This window comes from Xenopus tropicalis, chromosome 9 (genome assembly GCF_000004195.4).
Source record: "Xenopus tropicalis strain Nigerian chromosome 9, UCB_Xtro_10.0, whole genome shotgun sequence".
Taxonomy (NCBI): domain Eukaryota; kingdom Metazoa; phylum Chordata; class Amphibia; order Anura; family Pipidae; genus Xenopus; species Xenopus tropicalis.
In genome coordinates this window covers 4350619-4372772 of record NC_030685.2, presented here as the reverse complement: position 1 = coordinate 4372772, position 22154 = coordinate 4350619, and the positions used below count along the sequence as shown (strand labels likewise).

The 22154-nt window shown below is 52.5% G+C and overlaps 3 protein-coding genes across 3 annotated transcripts; all 3 read right to left on the bottom strand.

The window, feature by feature from the left end:
- Window positions 1–651: 651 nt before the first annotated feature.
- On the bottom strand, window positions 652–5267 carry LOC101731420 (oocyte zinc finger protein XlCOF7.1-like). The gene is made up of 3 exons (XM_031893323.1): window positions 5194–5267; window positions 2648–2676; window positions 652–2241 (listed from the first exon to the last, which is right to left on the bottom strand). Exons 1-3 carry the CDS (start codon window positions 5265–5267, stop codon window positions 923–925), a joined length of 1422 nt encoding a protein of 473 aa, XP_031749183.1. The 3' UTR covers window positions 652–922.
- A 6682-nt stretch (window positions 5268–11949) lies between these two features.
- On the bottom strand, window positions 11950–14774 carry LOC116407571 (oocyte zinc finger protein XlCOF6.1-like; the record flags this gene model as incomplete). The annotated part of the gene is made up of 2 exons (XM_031893074.1): window positions 11950–13286; window positions 14669–14774. Coding segments are annotated over 2 exons (1326 nt in total), but the record flags the coding sequence as incomplete, so codon positions are not given.
- A 2834-nt stretch (window positions 14775–17608) lies between these two features.
- On the bottom strand, window positions 17609–20802 carry znf721 (zinc finger protein 721). The gene is given in 5 exon segments (NM_001113106.1): window positions 17609–19054; window positions 19427–19556; window positions 19654–19791; window positions 19902–20054; window positions 20740–20802. Coding segments are annotated over 4 exon segments (1431 nt in total). The 5' UTR covers window positions 19986–20054; window positions 20740–20802; the 3' UTR covers window positions 17609–17975.
- Between the last annotated feature and the right edge of the window lie 1352 nt (window positions 20803–22154).

Here is a 22154-nt window from a genome sequence, read left to right as displayed (position 1 = left end):
GGCCGATGGGCACTTTGCTGCAGAATACCCTCCAAGTGTTCCTATTTGGGGCCACGTCGGCTCACTGATACAGTCCTTGGTACAATGGCTCCTATAGCTGTTGTTGCATTTGGATCATTTGGCCCTAGGGCCACATAATCAAAAATAACAATTAAAAAATGTACAGCTCTGCACTATTGGACATGCAATTCTCCATTCATAGATTGTGGACTCTATGAGTGGAAAATTGCAGGTCCAGTAGTCCAGAGCTGTAAAGTCACATGACTTTAATGGAGAAAAAAACCCTCCCCCTCCCCAACCCCAGGGATCTGACAAATAAAAAATGGCGCCTGCCAACCTCACCGCGAAATTCTGTACAAAGATGGCGGCACAAGAACCCCACTAGCCCCGCCCATCTGTTCCACTTCCTGCTGGCTCCTTTCCCAGGCTGTGCAGGGGGGCCGGCGGCACTGTAGGATAGGAACCAATCAGTAGCTAGGCTGACCTGATAGGGAACTGAAGCCTGTCTGTGCTTGTGTGAGTGCAGGGCTGTGATTGGCTCTCCCCCTCCTACTGAGTCTTCTCTGCCTCAGGCGCCTCCTATGATTTATTTTGCAGGGGGGCCCAGCTGTTTCCCAGTAGGATTCAGAGTCTAAACTTCCACCTAGCAAATTCATTCCAAATATTATTTTATTACTTTGAATGAACGAGTGGGTTAGTAAGAAAATGAGTCACAAGTTCTGCTGATTGGCCACGCCCCTTTAATTGCTGCCCCCCTCCCCAGGGGTCTCAGGGCCCCGCAGCTCTGTACTTAATGGCAGCTCAGGGCAGTCCTTATCCGTTGTTATGCAGAACTACATAGCAACCAGCACACCAGGCAGTTATCCCTTAGTGTTACTGGGGGGCGGTTTGGACCGACTAAATCCCTTTCTACAGAGCCCAATCAGGTTGGGAGCACATTGGCTCTTCCTGTATGAGTTCTGAGATGTTTATGGAACCATGATCGATCCGCAAAGCCTATGCCGCAATCCGAACAAGTAAATCGCTTCTCCTCCCTGTGAGTCTTTAGGTGTAGGCGCAGCAGTTCCAGACATGAGAAACATCTCCCGCAATCGGCGCAGGCGTGTGGTTTCTCTCCCGTGTGGATCGGCAGATGTTTATTGTAGGTGGAGCGATGGGCGAAAGATCTGCCGCAGTCGGGACAGGAGAACGGCTTCTCCCCCGTGTGAACGATGCGGTGCGAGGCCATATGCTGCACGCTGGCAAAGCGTTTCCCACACTCGGCGCAGGTAAATGGTTTCTCCCCCGTGTGGGTTCTCCGGTGCACAGTAAGGGTGGAGAGACGCGCGAAGCTCTTCCCACAGTCGGGGCAGGAATACGGCTTCTCCCCCGTGTGCACTATCTGGTGGCGCTCCAGGGTTCTCTTACTGATAAACAGTTTATTGCACACAGCGCAGCGTAACTTTCCCTTTGTTTTACTGGAATCATTAGCGGTTTCCCCTTCCCCATAGTCACTGATATCTGTGTGGCTGTTATATAGAGTGTATCCGCCCCCAGGCGTGGCCTGATCTGTACCTGGTGTTGTCATCATTCTGATTTGTGATTGGTTTCCCCCTTCCCATAATCCCACCCCCTCTTTAATATTATTTAATAAATAATTAGCTGCCGAGCTGTTATTCAGGCTGCACCCCATGATAGGAGTAGGTGTGTCTGTTCCCTGTATCTGTTCTGTAAGGGGATGAATTCTGTAATACGATTGGCTTTCGCCTTCCCATGAAGCCACCTCCTCTATAATAACAAATGATAAATAATCCGCTGGCGAGTTGGTGCTCAGGCTGCAGCCCATGGTGGGAGCTGATTGGTCCGTTCCCAGGGGCTGCTCTGTATTTATGTTGCAGTAATTATGGTCTGTTTCCCATGAATCCGATTCCTCTTCAGTACCATGGGCTGTATCCTTAGGGAAGCCGCTGCTATTCAGGCTCCGCCCCATGAGAGTCGCTGTGTCTGTTCCTTGTGTTCCTTCAGCGAGGGGCTTTTCTTCCTCCCATGAACTCGCCTCCTCTTTAATAACAACCGATTTATAATCCTCTGCCGAGCTGTTATTCAGGCTGCACCCCATGATAGGAGCAGGTGTGTCTGTTCCCTGTATCTGTTCTGTACAGGGATTAACGCTGCAATCTGATTGGTTTCCCCCTTCCCATGAAGCCGCCTCCTCTTTAATCCCATTTGTTGCAGTATCACTTCTAACATCAGATTCCCAGCCTAGAATAAACAAGATATGGCTTTAATTTCATCTACAGAATAATGTGCAGATACAGATGTAATGCTGGTCTGTTATTGGGTCACTAATGGTTCCAGTTACAGAGGCCTGTAGGGGGCAGCACATGTCACACTTTTATTTCATATCAGTAACTTAGGGTCATGCACATTCAGGCTGCATCATGTAGAGGTTGCATGTATTATATGCACACAGATACTATTTATACTGTACTGGGGATCAGCTGTAATACTTCATCAGATCCGATCTCCTCAACTCTCGTCCCCTGATTTATACCGATTACTGCATTGTATTTACATAGTAACTGTATATTTATAAATCCCTTCCACTATGCCCATTGATACAGGGATACATCAACTTAGCAACATGTGCCCTGCACCCATTACTCACCCAGTGGGCGGAGCTGCTGGGGCTCCTCCTCCTCCTCCTTTATCCCTTCCCTGTAAAGGGCCTTGTTTCCTTTTATATACTCCCACTCCTCCAAGGAAAAATAGATGGAAACATCCTCACACCTTATGGCAACCTGGCACACACAATGTTACAGTCATCCCCCAGCCAGAGAAAGGGATTATCATACACTGTTACTAAACAATAAGGGGGGATTGGGGGGCCGCACCCACCTCTCCAGTCAGCAGCTGGATGATGTTGGAGATGAGTTCCAGGATCTTCTTGTCATTTTCCTTCTGTATGACGGAGCCAGGGGCATGCAGGGCCCCCAAACCCACAGTTGGGCTCTTCTTCTTAGGGATGACGTAGCCCTATGTATTGAGAGGGAGAGAGAATGATGAGTGTGTAACGCAGCAGAGAGACCCCCTTTGTACAGACAGACAGTCTCTTCTCACAGTGCCACTCACAGTGCCCCCCTCACCTCTCCAGTCAGCAGATAGATAATCTCCAGTGTGAGATTCAGGATTCTCTCCTTCCGCTCCTCATTTTTATCCTTCTTCCCCATCACTGGGTCACTCGCTTCCTCCCACATTCCCATTGGCTCCTTGTGGGAAGGACTGGCCTGGAAGTGCCCCTGGAACAATTATATTAGTTGCTATTTAAGATTACAGAATTGGACACTGATCCCCAGTCCCACAGCTCCCACCGACCCCCCAGTCCCACCGACCCCCAGTCCTACAGCTCCCACCGACCCCCAGTCCCACAGCTCCCACCGACCCCCAGTCCCACAGCTCCCACCGACCCCCAGTCCCACCGACCCCCCAGTCCCACCGACCCCCAGTCCCACCGACCCCCAGTCCCACAGCTCCCACCGACCCCCAGTCCCACAGCTCCCACCGCCCCCAGTCCCACAGCTCCCACCGACCCCCAGTCCCACCGACCCCCAGTCCCACAGCTCCCACCGACCCCCAGTCCCACAGCTCCCACCGCCCCCAGTCCCACCCCCCCCAGTCCCACAGCTCCCACCGACCCCCAGTCCCACCGACCCCAGTCCCACAGCTCCCACCGACCCCCAGTCCCACAGCTCCCACCGACCCCCAGTCCCACCGCTCCCACCGACCCACAGTCCCACCGCTCCCACCGACCCCCCAGTCCCACCGACCCCCAGTCCCACAGCTCCCACCGACCCCCAGTCCCACCGACCCCCAGTCCCACAGCTCCCCACCGACCCCCAGTCCCACAGCTCCACCGACCCCCAGTCCCACAGCTCCCACCGACCCCCCAGTCCCACCGACCCCCCAGTCCCACCGACCCCCAGTCCCACCGACCCCCAGTCCCACAGCTCCCACCGACCCCAGTCCCACAGCTCCCACCGCCCCCCCAGTCCCACAGCTTCCCACCGCCCCCCAGCTCCCACCGACCCCCAGTCCCACAGCTCCCACCGCCCCCAGTCCCACAGCTCCCACCGCCCCCCAGTCCCACAGCTCCCACCGCCCCCAGTCCCACCGAACCCCAGTCCCACAGCTCCCACCGACCCCCAGTCCCCACCGCTCCACCGACCCCAGTCCCACCGCTCCCACCGACCCCCAGTCCCACCGCTCCCACCGACCCCCAGTCCCACAGCTCCCACCGACCCCCAGTCCCACCGACCCCCAGTCCCACAGCTCCCACCGACCCCCAGTCCCACAGCTCCCACCGACCCCCAGTCCCACCGCCCCCAGTCCCACAGCTCCCACCGACCCCCAGTCCCACAGCTCCCACCGACCCCCAGTCCCACAGCTCCCACCGACCCCCAGTCCCACAGCTCCCACCGACCCCCAGTCCCACCGCTCCCACCGACCCACAGTCCCACCGCTCCCACCGACCCCAGTCCCACCGACCCCCAGTCCCACAGCTCCCACCGACCCCCAGTCCCACCGACCCCCAGTCCCACAGCTCCCACCGACCCCCAGTCCCACAGCTCCCACCGACCCCCAGTCCCACAGCTCCCACCGACCCCCAGTCCCCACCGACCCCCCAGTCCCACCGACCCCCCAGTCCCACCGACCCCCAGTCCCACAGCTCCCACCGACCCCCAGTCCCACAGCTCCCACCGCCCCCCAGTCCCACAGCTCCCACCGCCCCCCAGTCCCACAGCTCCCACCGACCCCCAGTCCCACCGACCCCCAGTCCCACAGCTCCCACCGACCCCCAGTCCCACCGACCCCCAGTCCCACAGTTCCCACCGACCCCCAGTCCCACAGCTCCCACCGACCCCCAGTCCCACAGCTCCCGCCGACCCCCAGTCCCGCCGACCCCCAGTCCCACCGACCCCCAGTCCCACAGCTCCCACCGACCCCCAGTCCCACCGACCCCCAGTCCCACAGCTCCCAGCAGGAGTAACCCCAGTGCCACACACACAGCCCATAGTACAGGAGAGTGAGGGGGGTAAATGGCGGTCGGTCGGTGCCACACAAGGTAGGAATAAGGGAGGCAGCAGGGGATTTAGCAGCACATATGGGCTCAGTATTTGGGGGGGGGGGAGACACACACTGTTACCGCTGCCGGACAGTAAACTAGTGCGTGAGTTCAGGACTTTGGAAGGGCGGAAATGGATGTAGTCCCGTACAGCAATGGGAAACATGGCGGAAGTACACAGTGATAGGCTGCATATACAAAGAGGCGGGGCGGATAATTTAGGAGGAGAATGATTGGATGAATGGGCAAATGGGCGGGACATGTTGCTAACACACAGAAAGGCGCTGCGACTAGCTACACTGACAGGGAATAGGGAATAGAGATTAGTAAACAAGGGATCGAGGATACGTTTACATCTATTTATCACCAAAGTTCAATTCTCAGCGCTGCTGCTGCCCCTGTCTGATTTCAGGTTTGTTCATACAGAAACCCACATCAGCCAATCAGAGATTTGCTTTCAGTATTCCTACAGGCTGATCCGAGCCAATGGCTGGTTGGTTGCTATGGGTTACTGGGAGACCCAGGGAGGGGCGGGGCCACAGAGGGTTAGTGTATAACACAGGGGCAGTCTGGCTGGGATCTCACTGATCTCACCATTATAATATTTTTAAATTGAAACAACATTTTACTTACAGATTAGGGGAAATGACATGGGGGCGGGTATCCGGGTACCTTATACTGATTATATTGTGGGAGGGGCCCCAGAACAACTGGATCCTTTGTTAGGCTCCTGAATTGGGTCCTTAAAGGAACAGTAGCACCAAAAAATGAAATTGTTTTGACGTAATTATATCATAATGTATAGTTGCTCTGCACTGGTATTTGCTTCAGGAACACTGCTATAGTTTATATAAATAAGCTGCTCTATAGCCAAATAACAGATAAGCTCTGTAGAATACAATGGTGTTTTATCTGTTCTCTGCTAAGTAACCTGTGCCTTTTCTGCCCCCATGGCTTCACAGCAGCTTTGTTTTATACTGTATAACTATAGAAGTGCCTTTACCAGCTGTACCAGTGCAGGGCAACAGTACATTATATTGTAATTACTTTACTGTTCCTTTAAGACCAACTTGGAAGCTTATTAGCCTGTGTATGGGCCCTCCAACAGCCCCCCCCCCCCAAATCTGTCCAACTATTTGGCAGATTTTGATTGGACGGGTTTGATTTTTCAGCGCATCGGGGATCACATTGTGCTCCTCACCCTGACCTTTCATATCCCCTTCATTGCAATGTGATCGCATAGAGGTAACGTAATAAGTACAAAGGGGTACAGAAAGGAGAGACAAATACTAAAGGAGACATATTGGATAAATGGGAAACCCCTAACCCTGTAGGCAATTATGAATAATATCCGGTGCTGGTTTCCCTTTGGGCTAAACATTAACCCTATCTGTAACAATGGCCCCTTTATTGGAGCTCCCTATAGATCCTCTCAGGTCCTCTTCATTCCCCCCCAGACTTCTATCATGCCTGCTACATGCCTCTGCAAATCCACCTGTCACTAAGCTTGAGCAATGCAAAGTAGCAATTAAAGTGTATGGTGCAGTTCATACCCAAGCCATGGTGAGCATACTTGTCTCCACTCCAGCTGCTCTGGGAGTGCGGCAGGGCAGAAACGCGCAGGAAGGGGAGCGCGTGACATCACATCCGCCTGACGCGCAGTCTTAGGAAGCCTGGCGGTGGATCTGGCAGCGGCTCTGACGGCGGGTCTGGCAGCGGCTCTGGCGGCAGGTCCAGCGGCGGGTCTGGACCTGCCGCCAGAGCCGCTGCCAGACCCGCCGCCAGGCTTCCTAAGACTGCGCGTCAGGCGGATGTGATGTCACGCGCTCCCCTTCCTGCGCGTTTCTGCCCTGCCGCACTCCCAGAGCAGCTGGAGTGGAGACAAGTATGCTCACCATGGCTTGGGTATGAACTGCACCATACACTTTAATTGCTACTTTGCATTGCTCAAGCTTAGTGACAGGTGGATTTGCAGAGGCATGTAGCAGGCATGATAGAAGTCTGGGGGGGAATGAAGAGGACCTGAGAGGATCTATAGGGAGCTCCAATAAAGGGGCCATTGTTACAGATAGGGTTAATGTTTAGCCCAAAGGGAAACCAGCACCGGATATTATTCATAATTGCCTACAGGGTTAGGGGTTTCCCATTTATCCAATATGTCTCCTTTAGTATTTGTCTCTCCTTTCTGTACCCCTTTGTACTTATTACGTTACCTCTATGCGATCACATTGCAATGAAGGGGATATGAAAGGTCAGGGTGAGGAGCACAATGTGATCCCCGATGCGCTGAAAAATCAAACCCGTCCAATCAAAATCTGCCAAATAGTTGGACAGATTTGGGGGGGGGGGGCTGTTGGAGGGCCCATACACAGGCTAATAAGCTTCCAAGTTGGTCTTAAAGGAACAGTAAAGTAATTACAATATAATGTACTGTTGCCCTGCACTGGTACAGCTGGTAAAGGCACTTCTATAGTTATGGGCAGGCACTGGTGCTACCATTTCCTAAGTGCCAACATTTCACAAGTGCTAGGAAGAAGGGAATGGCAGTTGGACAAGGCATTGACAAGGCTACAAACTATCTGCTATCAACACTGAACAACGTGGAATCGCAAGAAAACAACTTTGCTTATTCATGGTAGTTTGTTATTTCCTATCCCAAAATGTTTTATCCTGCCCTCCTCCTCTTTGCACTTTCATGTTTCCTAAAACATCTCCAGCCACACCCTCCATCCAGTCAGAAAGGTATAGCAATCACTGCCTCTCTCCTCTCCTCTCCTTCCCTCTCAGCACATGAAGTTTTTAAATTGCTCTGCTCCGTAACCCCAGTTAACTCTTTCTCCTCATATAAAACAAAAACGTACAAATCCCGCTCTCACCTTGCATTCCTCTCCTTCCTGTTACTCGCTGCCGGTGACATTTCCCCCAACCCTGGCCCTTACCCCATCCCTGTTCTGTTAGAGACACGTTCCCCAAACCCACCCTGTACCCCTCTGAAGTACAGGACCCTTACCCCTATACCCAAAGCCTCTATTCAAATTTCCTGTGCCCTCTGGAATTCCCGCTCTGTCTGCAACAAACTCACCTCCATCCATGACCTTTTCATCGCTAAATCGCTTAACTTGTTTGCAATAACTGAGACCTGGCTTTCCCCTACTGACACTGCCTCACCTGCTGCTCTGTCCTTTGGGGGGCTACACCTTACTCACACTCCCAGGCCTGGAAACAGGGCAGGGGGTGGGGTAGGGCTCCTTCTCTCCCCCCGCTATTCATTTAAAGTCCTTCCACCTCCTCCTTCTCTTTCATTTTCCTCATTTGAGGTTCACTCTATTAAGCTCTTCGCCCCTGTTTCGCTTCGCATTGCGCCCATATACCGACCTCCTGGACCGACCTCACAATTCTTTGACAACTTTTCTGCCTGGCTTCCTTACTTCCTTTCCTCTGACTCCCCATCCATTGTACTAGGTGACTTTAACATACCTGTTAACAATCCTAATGCCCCTGCTACCTCTAAACTCCTTTCACTAACATCCTCCTTTGGGTTATCTCTGTGCTCTGACTCCCCCTCTCACTCTAATGGAAACTCCCTGGATCTTATATTTACAAAATGTTGTTCTACCTCCAACTTCACTAACTCCCCTTTCCCCCTCTCTGATCCCAATCTGCTCACATTTCACCTCTCGCTTACTCCCTCTACACCCTCTGCTGCCCCCCAAACATACACATACCGAGACCTGCAATCCCTAAACACGTCACATCTCTCTTCTACCTTTGACTCTATTCATTCTAACATCCAAATGGTCTCTTGTCCTAATCAGGCTACCTCTGTCTACTACAGCACACTCACCACTGCCCTCAATGTGCTTGCTCCTGCCAAGACTAAACGCATGAGGCCCAAACCGCTCCAACCCTGGCACACTGCTCATACCAAATCCCTCCAAAAACAGTCACGTACACTTGAGCGCCGCTGGCGCAAATCAAGGTCAGAGTCAGATTTCTGCAGCTACAAATCTGCTCTGCTCTCCTACAACACCACCCTCTGCCAAGCTAAACAAACCTACTTCACTGCACTTATTAACTCCCTCTCTAAAAAACCTGCACAACTCTTCTCTACCTTTAACTCTCTGCTGTCCCCTCCTCCGCCCCCTCCGTGTGCTTCAGTCACTGCTCAATCTATTGCTGAGCACTTTAAAAATAAAATTGACACCATCCGAAGTGACATTGCACAACTAAATCCCCATAACCATTCCCCTCCCTCCCTACATGCTCCCCAGTCTCTTCTTGGCTCCTTCTCCCCTGTGACTGAAGAGGAAGTCTCAAAACTGCTGTCTTCCTCCCACCTTACTACCTGCCCGCTTGATCCCATTCCTACCAAACTTCTACGTAATGCCAACCCCTGTCTTATCAAAGCCTTAACTCATCTATTCAATCTCTCGCTCTCTACTGGAATCTTTCCCTCCCAACTGAAACATGCACTTGTAACCCCTATTCTGAAAAAACCCTCCCTAGATCCTTCCAATCCTACTAACCTCCGACCTATCTCTCTGCTCCCATTCATCTCCAAGCTGCTTGAGCGCCTAGTATACAACAGACTGACGCTATTCCTCTCTGACAATAACCTCCTGGATCCCCTACAATCTGGTTTTAGACAACAACACTCCACAGAAACTGCTCTAACCCGACTAACAAATGACCTACTTTCGGCTAAAGCCAAAAAACACTACTCGCTACTAATACTTCTCGATCTCTCTGCTGCTTTTGACACTGTGGATCACCCTCTTCTCCTCCAGACTCTCCGCTCTCTTGGCCTTCGTGACACTGCCTTATCCTGGTTTTCATCTTATCTCTCAGATCGATCCTTCAGTGTCTCTTACAATGGGGAATCATCTTCTCCCCTGCCTCTTTCTGTTGGGGTTCCTCAAGGCTCTGTCCTGGGCCCCTTACTATTTTCTCTCTATACCTCCTCACTTGGCAAACTAATCAGTTCTTTTGGCTGTCAGTACCACCTCTATGCTGACGATACTCAGATCTATCTTTCCTCTCCTGATCTCAACCCAGAGCTTCTAACTCGCGTTTCTTCCTGCCTGTCCGCTATCTCCACTTGGATGTCCCAACGTTACCTTAAACTAAACCTCTCTAAAACTGAACTGGTTCTCTTTCCCCCATCCAACGCCCACATTGTTCCCGAGGTATCTATAACGGTTAACAATTCTACCATCACCCCATCTTCCCAGGCCCGGTGCCTTGGGGTTATCCTTGATTCTGCCCTGTCCTTCACCCCTCATATCCAATCACTTATCAAATCATGTCACTTTCACCTAAGAAATATCTCCAAAATCCGATCATTTATCACCCAAGATGCTGCCAAAATTCTTATTCACTCTCTTATAATATCTCGCCTGGACTACTGTAACTCCCTATTATTTGGCCTTCCCCTCCAAAGACTGTCCCCTCTCCAGTCCATAATGAATACTGCTGCCCGGCTCATACACCTCTCCAACCGCTCCTCCTCTGCCATGCCACTCTGCCAATCCCTGCACTGGCTTCCCCTACCATCCAGGATAAAATTCAAGCTATTGACCCTCACATTTAAAGCAGCCCATAACTCTGCCCCACCCTACATCTCTGAACTCATCTCTAGGTACCATCCAACCCGCTTGTTACGCTCCTCTACTGACCTGCTCCTCAACTCCTCTCTCATTCCCTCCTCACACGCTCGCATTCAAGACTTTGCAAGGGCTGCCCCCCTTCTCTGGAATTCGCTCCCACAAACTGTCAGACTTTCTCCCAATCTCTCTGCCTTCAAGAAATCTCTAAAAACACATTTATTTAGAGAGGCTTACCCTAATCTAGTTTAGCAATACCCTGTGCCCCACCTCTCACAACTCTGGTCATGCCCATTCCCACACCTTGTGTCTCAACCCTTTCTCCTTGTAGATTGTAAGCTCTTTTGGGCAGGGCCCTCTTCACCTCTTGTATCGGTTATTGATTGCTTTATATGTTACTCTGTATGCCCAATGTATGTAACCCACTTATTGTACAGCGCTGCGGAATATGTTGGCGCTTTATAAATAAATGTTAATGTAATGTAATGTAATGGCGGTGGCAGCTCTGGGGGCTCTGGCGGGTCTGGCACTGGCAGGGGATCTCTACTTTGGCTCGAGTATAAGCAGAGTTTGAATTTTTCAGCCCTTTTTTGGGGCTGAAAAACTCGGCTTATACTCGAGTATATGGGGCTGTCTTCAACTCTCCCGCCCTTTGCAGCAGGAAGAAACATATTTGCCTATGGAACCCCAATAATTTCCATTGCTTACCTGCATCCCCTGGAACACAGCCTGGGAAACTATTTTAGTGAGCAGGGAGCCGCCATCTTCTTCCTGTTCCCAGAATCCCTTTAGGCTGGTCTGGGCTCTGCACATTAGCAGTAGAGTTAAAGTAGACATATTGGATAAATGGGAAAACCCTAACCCTGTAGGCAATTATGAATAATATCCGGTGCTGGTTTCCCTTTGGGCTAAACATTAACCCTATCTGTAACAATGGCCCCTTTATTGGAGCTCCCTATAGATCCTCTCAGGTCCCTGTCTGGGTTTCACATGAGGGGTGGGCGTGTCCTAACGGTCCCTGCCAGAAGCACAGTAGGAGGGGGAGAGCCAATCACAGCCCTGCACTCACACAAGCACAGACAGGCTTCAGTTCCCTATCAGGCCAGCCTAGCTACTGATTGGTTCCTATCCTACAGTGCCGCCACCCCCCTGCACAGCCTGGGAAAGGAGGCAGCAGGAAGTGGAACAGATGGGCGGGGCTAGTGGGGGTTTTGGAGAAATTTCCAATAAATCAGCCGGAAACACTACTTTATAAAGCCCATTCCTTCTGTATTTAGATGAGTACAATTCATTGGCACAATATTTAATTTAAACCAAATTGTGGTTTGAACCGACTGGTACCGGCTCCTTCCCAAAGCACAACTATAAAAGCTTTGCCCCCCCCGTGTGAGTCCTACAGTGCGCCACAAAGCGCGAGTAATGAGAGAAGGATTTCCCGCAATCAGAACATGAGAAGGGCCTGTGTCGCGGGTGCGCCCTGTGATGCTCGCTCAGCAGTTGGGGACTCTGGAAACATTCGTCGCATTCCATGCACGTGTGCGGCTTCTCCCCTGTGTGAGTTGACTTGTGTTTATTGAGGGAGGAGCGATGCATGAAACTTCTCCCGCAATCAGAGCACAGGAACGGCTTCTCCCCTGTGTGAATCCTGTGATGCCCAATCAGCAGCTGCAGCCGCGAAAAGCGCCTCCCACATTCCGTGCAGGTGTATGGTTTGGCCCCAGTGTGGATCTTGCGATGGTCAGTGAGGGTGGAGCGCTGAGCGAAAGATTTCCCGCATTCCGAGCAGGAGAATGGTTTCTCCCCTGTGTGAGTCCTGCAGTGGTTCCGCAGCAAATACGCAGCTGAGAAACATTTGCCGCACTCTATACACGTGTGCTTCCCCGCGTGAATCTCCCGGTGTTTAACGCAGGAGGAGAGCTGACTGAAACACCTCCCGCAGTCGGGGCAGGGAAATGGTTTCTCCCCGGTGTGAATCCGCCAATGCTCCTTCACAAGTGCCAGTTTGGAAAAGCGTTTTCCGCATTCGGCGCAGGCAAATGGTTTCTTCTGTGTGTGGGTTGTACGGTGCAGAGTGAGGCTGGTAAGGCGCACAAATTGTTTCCCACACTCAGAGCAAGAATATGGTTTCTCCCCTGTGTGCGCCTTCTGATGGCGTGTAAGGGTTCGCTTACTAATAAATAGTTCATTGCACACGGGGCACTGAAACTCTCCCTGTGCGGGGGGCGTTGCTAGGGGAGATATGAGTATGAAATCACTAACAGGTTCCCCACACTCACTGGTATCCGAGAAGCTGTTACACACAGCGTCTCCACTGCCAGGAGTAGTCTGGTCCGTACCTGCTACTGGTCCTGGTCTTGTCAGAATTCTGTCATCTGATTGGTTTCCCCCTTCCCATGAAGCCGTCTCCTCTTTAATCCCATTGGCCAGTGGGGGCTGTTCCACTGGAGAAATTTCAGGGTTTCTCAATTCTCCATCGGCACAAAAATCTGCCCCTTCAGCCCCAATCTTGCTTGGCTCATTATTATAACATAATGTTCCTCCCAGATCAGCTGGAATCTCCCTTGTAACATCACATTCCCCATCTGGAATATAATATGATTTGGGTTAAATCCACAGAGAGAGAAGGGGCAGCCCCAGTGAGTGTGAGTGAGGAGGGAATGAGAGAGAAGGGGCAGCCCCAGTGAGTGTGAGTGAGGAGGGAATGAGAGAGAAGGGGCAGCCCCAGTGAGTGTGAGTGAGGGGGGAATGAGAGGGAAGGGGCAGCCCCAGTGAGTGTGAGTGAGGGGGGAATGAGAGAGAAGGGGCAGCCCCAGTGAGTGTGAGTGAGGAGGGAATGAGAGAGAAGGGGCAGCCCCAGTGAGTGTGAGTGAGGGGGGAATGAGAGGGAAGGGGCAGCCCCAGTGAGTGTGAGTGAGGGGGGAATGAGAGAGAAGGGGCAGCCCCAGTGAGTGTGAGTGAGGAGGGAATGAGAGAGAAGGGGCAGCCCTAGTGAGTGGAGTGAGGAGGCAATGAGAGAGAAGGGGCAGCCCCAGTGAGTGTGAGTGAGGAGGGAATGAGAGAGAAGGGGCAGCCCCAGTGAGTGTGAGTGAAGAGGGAATGAGAGAGAAGGGGCAGCCCCAGTGAGTGTGAGTGAGGAGGGAATGAGAGAGAAGGGGCAGCCCCAGTGAGTGTGAGTGAGGAGGGAATGAGAGAGGAAGGGGCAGCCCCAGTGAGTGTGAGTGAGGAGGGAATGAGAGAGAAGGGGCAGCCCCAGTGAGTGTGAGTGAGGAGGGAATGAGAGAGAAGGGGCAGCCCCAGTGAGTGTGAGTGAGGAGGGAATGAGAGAGAAGGGGCAGCCCCAGTGAGTGTGAGTGAGGAGGGAATGAGAGAGAAGGGGCAGCCCCAGTGAGTGTGAGTGAGGAGGGAATGAGAGAGAAGGGGCAGCCCCAGTGAGTGTGAGTGAGGAAGGAATGAGAGAGAATGGGCAGCCCTAGTGAGTGTGAGTGAGGAGGGAATGAGAGAGAAGGGGCAGCCCCAGTGAGTGTGAGTGAGGAGGGGCAGTAGGGGAGTATGACAAGGGGTTGGTGAGTATCTGGGGATGAGTTCAGAGATGTAGGTTGGGGCAATTATGGACTGTTCTGAATAAAAATGGAAGGTTAGGTGACACTCAGTTAACCAATAAAAAGTAAATATTGCAAGCTTTTAAGATGATAGTGTTACATCTATAAGCCTGAGGAACAGTAATACTGCCATCACTGCAATATTTACCCAATAAAAGGCATCAACTAAATTTACATTTTCTGCATTTTTTTTAATGGCTAACATGGTACAGCACCCTACTGCCACTGAATGTGAGGGTAACTGGTCTGAATTTTATTTTGGATGGTACTGGGAGTCAGTGCTGAAAATGCTGCACAAAGTGGCACAAGTGTGAGTAGTAAAAGCCAAAGTGTGGGTATAAAGCAATCCTGCACCCATTACTCACCCAGTGGGCGGAGCTGCTGGGGCTCCTCCTCCTCCTTTATCCCTTCCCTGTAAAGGGCCTTGTTTCCTTTTATATACTCCCACTCCTCCAAGGAAAAATAGATGGAAACATCCTCACACCTTATGGCAACCTGGCACACACAATGTTACAGTCATCCCCCAGCCAGAGAAAGGGATTATCATACACTGTTACTAAACAATAAGGGGGGATTGGGGGGCCGCACCCACCTCTCCAGTCAGCAGCTGGATGATGTTGGAGATGAGTTCCAGGATCTTCTTGTCATTTTCCTTCTGTATGACGGAGCCAGGGGCATGCAGGGCCCCCAAACCCACAGTTGGGCTCTTCTTCTTAGGGATGACGTAGCCCTATGTATTGAGAGGGAGAGAGAATGATGAGTGTGTAACGCAGCAGAGAGACCCTCTTTGTACAGACAGACAGTCTCTTCTCACTGTGCCACTCACAGTGCCCCCCTCACCTCTCCAGTCAGCAGATAGATAATCTCCAGTGTGAGATTCAGGATTCTCTCCTTCCGCTCCTCATTTTTATCCTTCTTCCCCATCACTGGGTCACTCGCTTCCTCCCACATTCCCATTGGCTCCTTGTGGGAGGGAGGGGCCTGGAATTAATGGGTGCAGATATGGGTGATTTAGAAGCATAGTATAAACACTTATATTAGTTGCTATCAAAGAGCCACAGCTCCCGCTGCCCCCCAGTCCCACAGCTCCCACCGACCCCCAGTCCCACCGACCCCCAGTCCCACAGCTCCCACCGACCCCCAGTCCCACAGCTCCCACCGACCCCCAGTCCCACAGCTCCCACCGACCCCCAGTCCCACAGCTCCCACCGACCCCCAGTCCCACCGACCCCCAGTCCCACAGGTCCCACCGACCCCCAGTCCCACCGACCCCCAGTCCCACAGCTCCCAGCAGGAGTAACCCCAGTGCCACACACACAGCCCATAGTACAGGAGAGTGAGGGGGGTAAATGGCGGTCGGTCGGTGCCACACAAGGTAGGAATAAGGGAGGCAGCAGGGGATTTAGCAGCACATATGGGCTCAGTGTATGGGGGGGGGGGGGGGAGGGGACACACTGACCCGGTTGCTGCTGATATTCAGCCTGTGCGCCTGTATCACTATGATGCTGCTGTCAGACAAACGGCGAGTGAGTTTGAGAGGGCGGAACGCAATGGCCACAGGATCGCACAGTGATTGGCTGAATGGCGGAAGTATACAGCGATAGGCTGAATAGGAAAAGGGGCGGGACAGGGTAAATATGAGCGGACAGTGATCTTTTATATAGACAGAAAGTAGAGAGAGACAACTGCCGAGTAAGTGATCCGGTTACAGCCATTTATGACTTATCAGTAAGAATTAAAATATTTGTGCAGTTACTGCCTCTGCCTCCGGTCTTACTGTGAGGTACCCCAGTACTGTAACCCACAGCAGCCAATCAGAGATTTGCTTTCAGTATTCCTAGCGGCTGATGGAAGCCAATGGCTGGTTGGTTGCTATGGGTTACTGCACTCTGTGGGAGACCCAGGGAGGGGCGGGGCCACAGAGGGTTAGTGTATAACATAGGGACACTCAGGCTGGTATAAGCCCGTATCTCACTGAGCAGCACCAGTTGGGGCAGCAGTTGGACTGTCTGTGGGCTGATTCGCCACACAATATGGCCTGGGGGTGGGAAACATGAAGCTGAAGGACTTAGTAATGGGGTGGGGCTTGATATCCTAGCCCCGCCCCTATTGTCACAACCTGCCCACGAATGTCCCTCCCACTGACATCAAAAGTACTCACCTAGGACCTGGGGTTCTACAGATAAAGGGTCTTTTCCAATTTTGGATCTCTATAGCCTGTCTGCTAAACATGATTTAAATATGAAATAAACCCAGTAGGATTGTTTTGCCCCCGATATTGATTCATGCAGCTCAGTTACTAACAGTACAATATACTGTTTCATTATTACAGAGGTGGGATGTAAACATTTCTTTTTCTAAAAGAGAACACATTGTGGGAAAAACACTATTGTGCCAATGAATTGTACTCATCTAAATACAGAAGGAATGGGCTTTATAAAGTAGTGTTTCCGGCTGATTTATTGGAAATTCCCCCCAAACCCCACTAGCCCCGCCCATCTGTGCCACTTCCTGCTGGCTGAATTCTCTGGATGAGCTGGGGAGCCGGCGGCCCTCCGTACCCTGCACTGTAGGATAGGAACCAATCAGCAGCTAGGCTGACCTGATAGGGAACTGAAGCCTGTCTGTGCTTGTGTGAGTGCAGGGCTGTGATTGGCTCTCCCCCTCCTACTGTGCTTCTGGCAGGGACCGTTAGGACACGCCCACCCCTCATGTGAAACCCAGACAGGGACCTGAGAGGATCTATAGGGAGCTCCAATAAAGGGGCCATTGTTACAGATAGGGTTAATGTTTAGCCCAAAGGGAAACCAGCACCGGATATTATTCATAAATATTCTACTGAGCACTGAGCTGCCATCTTCTCTCCTTCCACAAGGGGCCCTGGCTGGGCTGGGCCAATGGCAGCCAAACTTGCACGTGCACAGCCCCGTGGCGGAGGGAGGATCTCAAGCCAGTAAAGGAGATGGGGCACGGGGCTCAGTAGGACACTACCTCAGGCCAGTGTGCTTTTCATTGAACATAAGCAGGGGCCCAGGGTCTGATAAGGTTGGGAGTGATTGGCCCAGGGTCTGATGTGGTTGGGAGTGATTGGCCCAGTGATACAGCCTCTACTTGTTTTCTATGGGTCACTAGATGCCTATACAGTGAAACCTCCATTGATCTCCTGAATAATGTAAAATGGGGTTTCTACTGTATGTCCTATGTACCAGAACCATATAATCCTATTGGACTGTGTGTGCCCCCATCTTTATTCCATGCCAAGCAGGAAGATAAATGTTCCACCTTCTGCCACAAACACAGAGAAATAGAAATGCTTTTATTTATTTCAACAATTAGTGAGTTTGACCCAATCCCACCCCAGACGTCCCAAATGGGAGATGCACCCTCCTCCTCTGCCTTCATCCATCATACACGGGTAGGGTTTCCACCCTTCTTATTTTTACTGGCTTGTGTGTGGGAGAGAAGAACAGAAGGGGCGGGCAGTAGCATAAAAGGGGTGGGGATTTTATGCAGGGGAAGATGGAGGACAAGTTATGCAAAGGTCTGGGGGAAAAAAAGTTAGTTGCCCCCAAACTGTTGCTGAAACAGTCAGTTTTATTAAAGGCACAATCAGACACAGATATTTGTGCCACAGGGTGCAATGAACCGCAAGCATACGCACATTTCCCACCATCAGAGCGGCTTCTGCCTGGCGTGAGTCCTGAGATGGTCGCTCAGTAGCTGTGGACATGAGAAACGTAGCCCACATTCTGTACAGGCCTGGAGTTTCTCTCCCGCGTGAATGGCTTTGTGCTTCTTAAGGGTGGCGCGGTGGGCAAAACATTTCCCGCACTCAGAGCACGAGAAGGGCTTCTCCCCAGTGTGAATCCGCCGATGCTCGGTTATCTGCGACAGGCTGGAGAAGCGCTTCCCGCAGTCAGCGCAAGTGAAAGGTTTCTCCCCCGTGTGGATTCGCTGGTGCACGGTCAGGGTGCAGACGCGCGCAAAGCGTTTCCCACAGTCGGAGCAGGAATACGGCCTCTCCCCCGTGTGGATCCTCTGGTGCCGAGTGAGAGTTGTCTTGGTTCTAAAGAGTTTATTGCACACAGAGCAGCGGAACTTTCCCTGTACCGGGGGCTTCCTCAAGGGGGAGCTACGCTTGGAACCGCTAACAGTTTTCCCATAATTATTCGTATCTGAGAAGCCGCCATACAAACTGTATCCACTGCCGGAAGTCGTCTGATCTGTAACTGGCATTGTAATAATGCGGCAATCTGATTGGTTCCCCCTTTCCCATGAAGCCACTTCCTCTTTAATCCCATTTGATACATAATAGGCTGGCGAGTTGGTATTCAGGCTGCAGCCCATGGTGGGAGCTGATTGGTCCGTTCCCAGGGGCTGCTCTGTATTTATGTTGCAGTAATTATGGTCTGTTTCCCATGAATCCGATTCCTCTTCAGTACCATGGGCTGTATCCTTAGGGAAAACGCTGCTATTCAGGCTCCGCCCCATGAGAGTCGCTGTGTCTGTTCCTTGTGTTCCTTCAGCGAGGGGCTTTTCTTCCTCCCATGAACTCGCCTCCTCTTTAATAACAACCGGTGTATAATCCCCTGCCGAGCTGTTATTCAGGCTGCACCCCATGATAGGAGTAGGTGTGTCTGTTCCCTGTATCTGTTCTGTAAGGGGATTAATGCTGCAATCTGATTGGTTTCCCCCTTCCCATGAAGCCACCTCCTCTTTAATCCCATTGGCTGTAACATTAACTTCCTGACCTGGAATAAACATGATTTGGGTTTAATTTCATCTACAGAATAATGTACAGATACTGATGTAGTCTGTTAATGGGTCAGTAATGGTTCCAGTAATTATCCTTTGGGTGCCAGAGAGGCAGAGGCCTGTAGGGGGCAGCACATGTCACACTTTTATTTCAATGAGGGAGCCTCACACTGTCACATATACAGTAGGCACAAACTCATGTTACCCTCCTCTTCTCACTCTGATTGCTGGGGGGAAACCTTTGCCAATCCCACATATATCCCACCTATAATCCTCATATATGTTGTTTGGGGAAGTGGCGAAAGTGTGAGTAGGGGAGATAGATACAAGCCCTAAGTGTGGGAATAAATCCTGCACCCATTACTCACCCAGTGGGCGGAGCTGCTGGGGCTCCTCCTCCTCCTTTATCCCTTCCCTGTAAAGGGCCTTGTTTCCTTTTATATACTCCCACTCCTCCAAGGAAAAATAGATGGAAACATCCTCACACCTTATGGCAACCTGGCACACACAATGTTACAGTCATCCCCCAGCCAGAGAAAGGGATTATCATACACTGTTACTAAACAATAAGGGGGGATTGGGGGGCCGCACCCACCTCTCCAGTTAGCAGCTGGATGATGTTGGAGATGAGTTCCAGGATCTTCTTGTCATTTTCCTTCTGTATGACGGAGCCAGGGGCATGCAGGGCCCCCAAACCCACAGTTGGGCTCTTCTTCTTAGGGATGACGTAGCCCTATGTATTGAGAGGGAGAGAGAATGATGAGTGTGTAACGCAGCAGAGAGACCCCCTTTGTACAGACAGACAGTCTCTTCTCACTGTGCCACTCACAGTGCCCCCCTCACCTCTCCAGTCAGCAGATAGATAATCTCCAGTGTGAGATTCAGGATTCTCTCCTTCCGCTCCTCATTTTTATCCTTCTTCCCCATCACTGGGTCACTCGCTTCCTCCCACATTCCCATTGGCTCCTTGGGGGAGGGACTGGCCTGGAAGTGCCCCTGGAATTGAATGGTGTAGATACTGGTGATTTAACTGTATACTATAAACAATTATTAGTTCCTATTAAAGAAGGTTACAGCATTGAACACCAACCCCCAGTCCCACAGCTCCCACCGACCCCCAGTCCCACCGACCCCCAGTCCCACCGACCCCCAGTCCCACAGTCCCACCGACCCCCAGTCCCACAGCTCCCACCGAGCCCCAGTCCCACAGCTCCCACCGAGCCCCAGTCCCACAGCTCCCACCGACCCCCAGTCCCACCGAGCCCCAGTCCCACAGCTCCCACCGAGCCCCAGTCCCACAGCTCCCACCGACCCCCAGTCCCACAGCTCCCACCGACCCCCAGTCCCACCGACCCCCAGTCCACAGCTCCCACCGACCCCCAGTCCCACCGACCCCCAGTCCCACAGCTCCCACCGACCCCCAGTCCCACCGACCCCCAGTCCCACAGCTCCCACCGACCCCCAGTCCCACCAACCCCCAGTCCCACAGCTCCCACCGACCCCCAGTCCCACAGCTCCCAGCAGGAGTAACCCCAGTGCCACACACACAGCCCATAGTACAGGAGAGTGAGGGGGGTAAATGGCGGTCGGTCGGTGCCACACAAGGTAGGAATAAGGGAGGCAGCAGGGGATTTAGCAGCACATATGGGCTCAGTATATGGGGGGGGGGGGGGTATCTCACATTTAGTGCTGCTCCTCACGTTCCATCCCGTTGCACTATTTGGCTGCTTCCGCACAGTATTCAAGTAGTGTGTGGGTCTGGCAGGGCGAAATAGTAAGGGTATAGAAGTGCCCAGCGATTGGTTGCCTAGCGGAAGTATTCAGTGATAGGCTAGATAGGGAAAGAGGTGGGCGGGATAAATAAAGAGGAAGGAGAGTGATTGGCTAAATGGGAAATGGGGCGGGAGTGACAAAAAAAGAAGAATCGCCAAAAGAGGAGGATAACCTACACATTAAGCCGAGGGGAGGGGCAAAAGCCACACACATATAGGGTGCTCAGTGATTGGCTAGTTGATAGAGTAGGGCGGGGATACTGCAGGGTAAAGGATCGAGGATACGGTTACAGCCGTTTAGTAAGTAAGAGTGTATTCTCGCAGTAACTGCTGTGCCTGTGAGGCGCCTCAGTGCTGTAACCCATAGCAGCCAATCAGAGGATTGCTTTCAGTATTCCTACAGGCTGATCCAAGCCAATGGCTGGTTGGTTGCTATGGGTTACTGCACTCTGTGGGAGACACAGGGGAGGGGCTGGGGCCACAGAGCGTTAGTGTATAACATAGCGCCACTCTGGCTGGCATAAGCTACGTTGGGGCAATAGTTGGAAGGGCTGATTCCCATTGGCAGTAATGGGGGGTAATTAGACTGCAGAAGACTCCAGGGGATGATCTCAGGCTCAGAACCCCATGGCTTTGCTTCCCCACCTGCTCCCCCAGAGTTGGGCTTGGTACTGCCCGTCCCACACTGTAGGCTCCCCCCAGAGTTGGGCTTGGTACTGCCCGTCCCACACTGTAGGCTCCCCCCAGAGTTGGGCTTGGTACTGCCCGTCCCCCACTGTAGGCTCCCCCCAGAGTTGGGCTTGGTACTGCCTGTCCCACACTGTATGCTCCCCCCAGAGTTGGGCTTGGTACTGCCCGTCCCACACTGTAGGCTCCCCCCAGAGTTGGGCTTGGTACTGCCTGTCCCACACTGTAGGCTCCCCCAGAGTTGGGCTTGGTACTGCCTGTCCCACACTGTAGGCTCCCCCCAGAGTTGGGCTTGGTACTGCCCGTCCCACACTGTAGGCTCCCCCCAGAGTTGGGCTTGGTACTGCCTGTCCCACACTGTAGGCTCCCCCCAGAGTTGGGCTTGGTACTGCCTGTCCCACACTGTAGGCTCCCCCCAGAGTTGGGCTTGGTACTGCCTGTCCCACACTGTAGGCTCCCCCCAGAGTTGGGCTTGGTACTGCCCGTCCCACACTGTATGCTCCCCCCAGAGTTGGGCTTGGTACTGCCCGTCCACACTGTAGGCTCCCCCCAGAGTTTGGGCTTGGTACTGCCTGTCCCACACTGTAGGCTCCCCCCAGAGTTGGGCTTGTACTGCCCGTCCCACACTGTAGGCTCC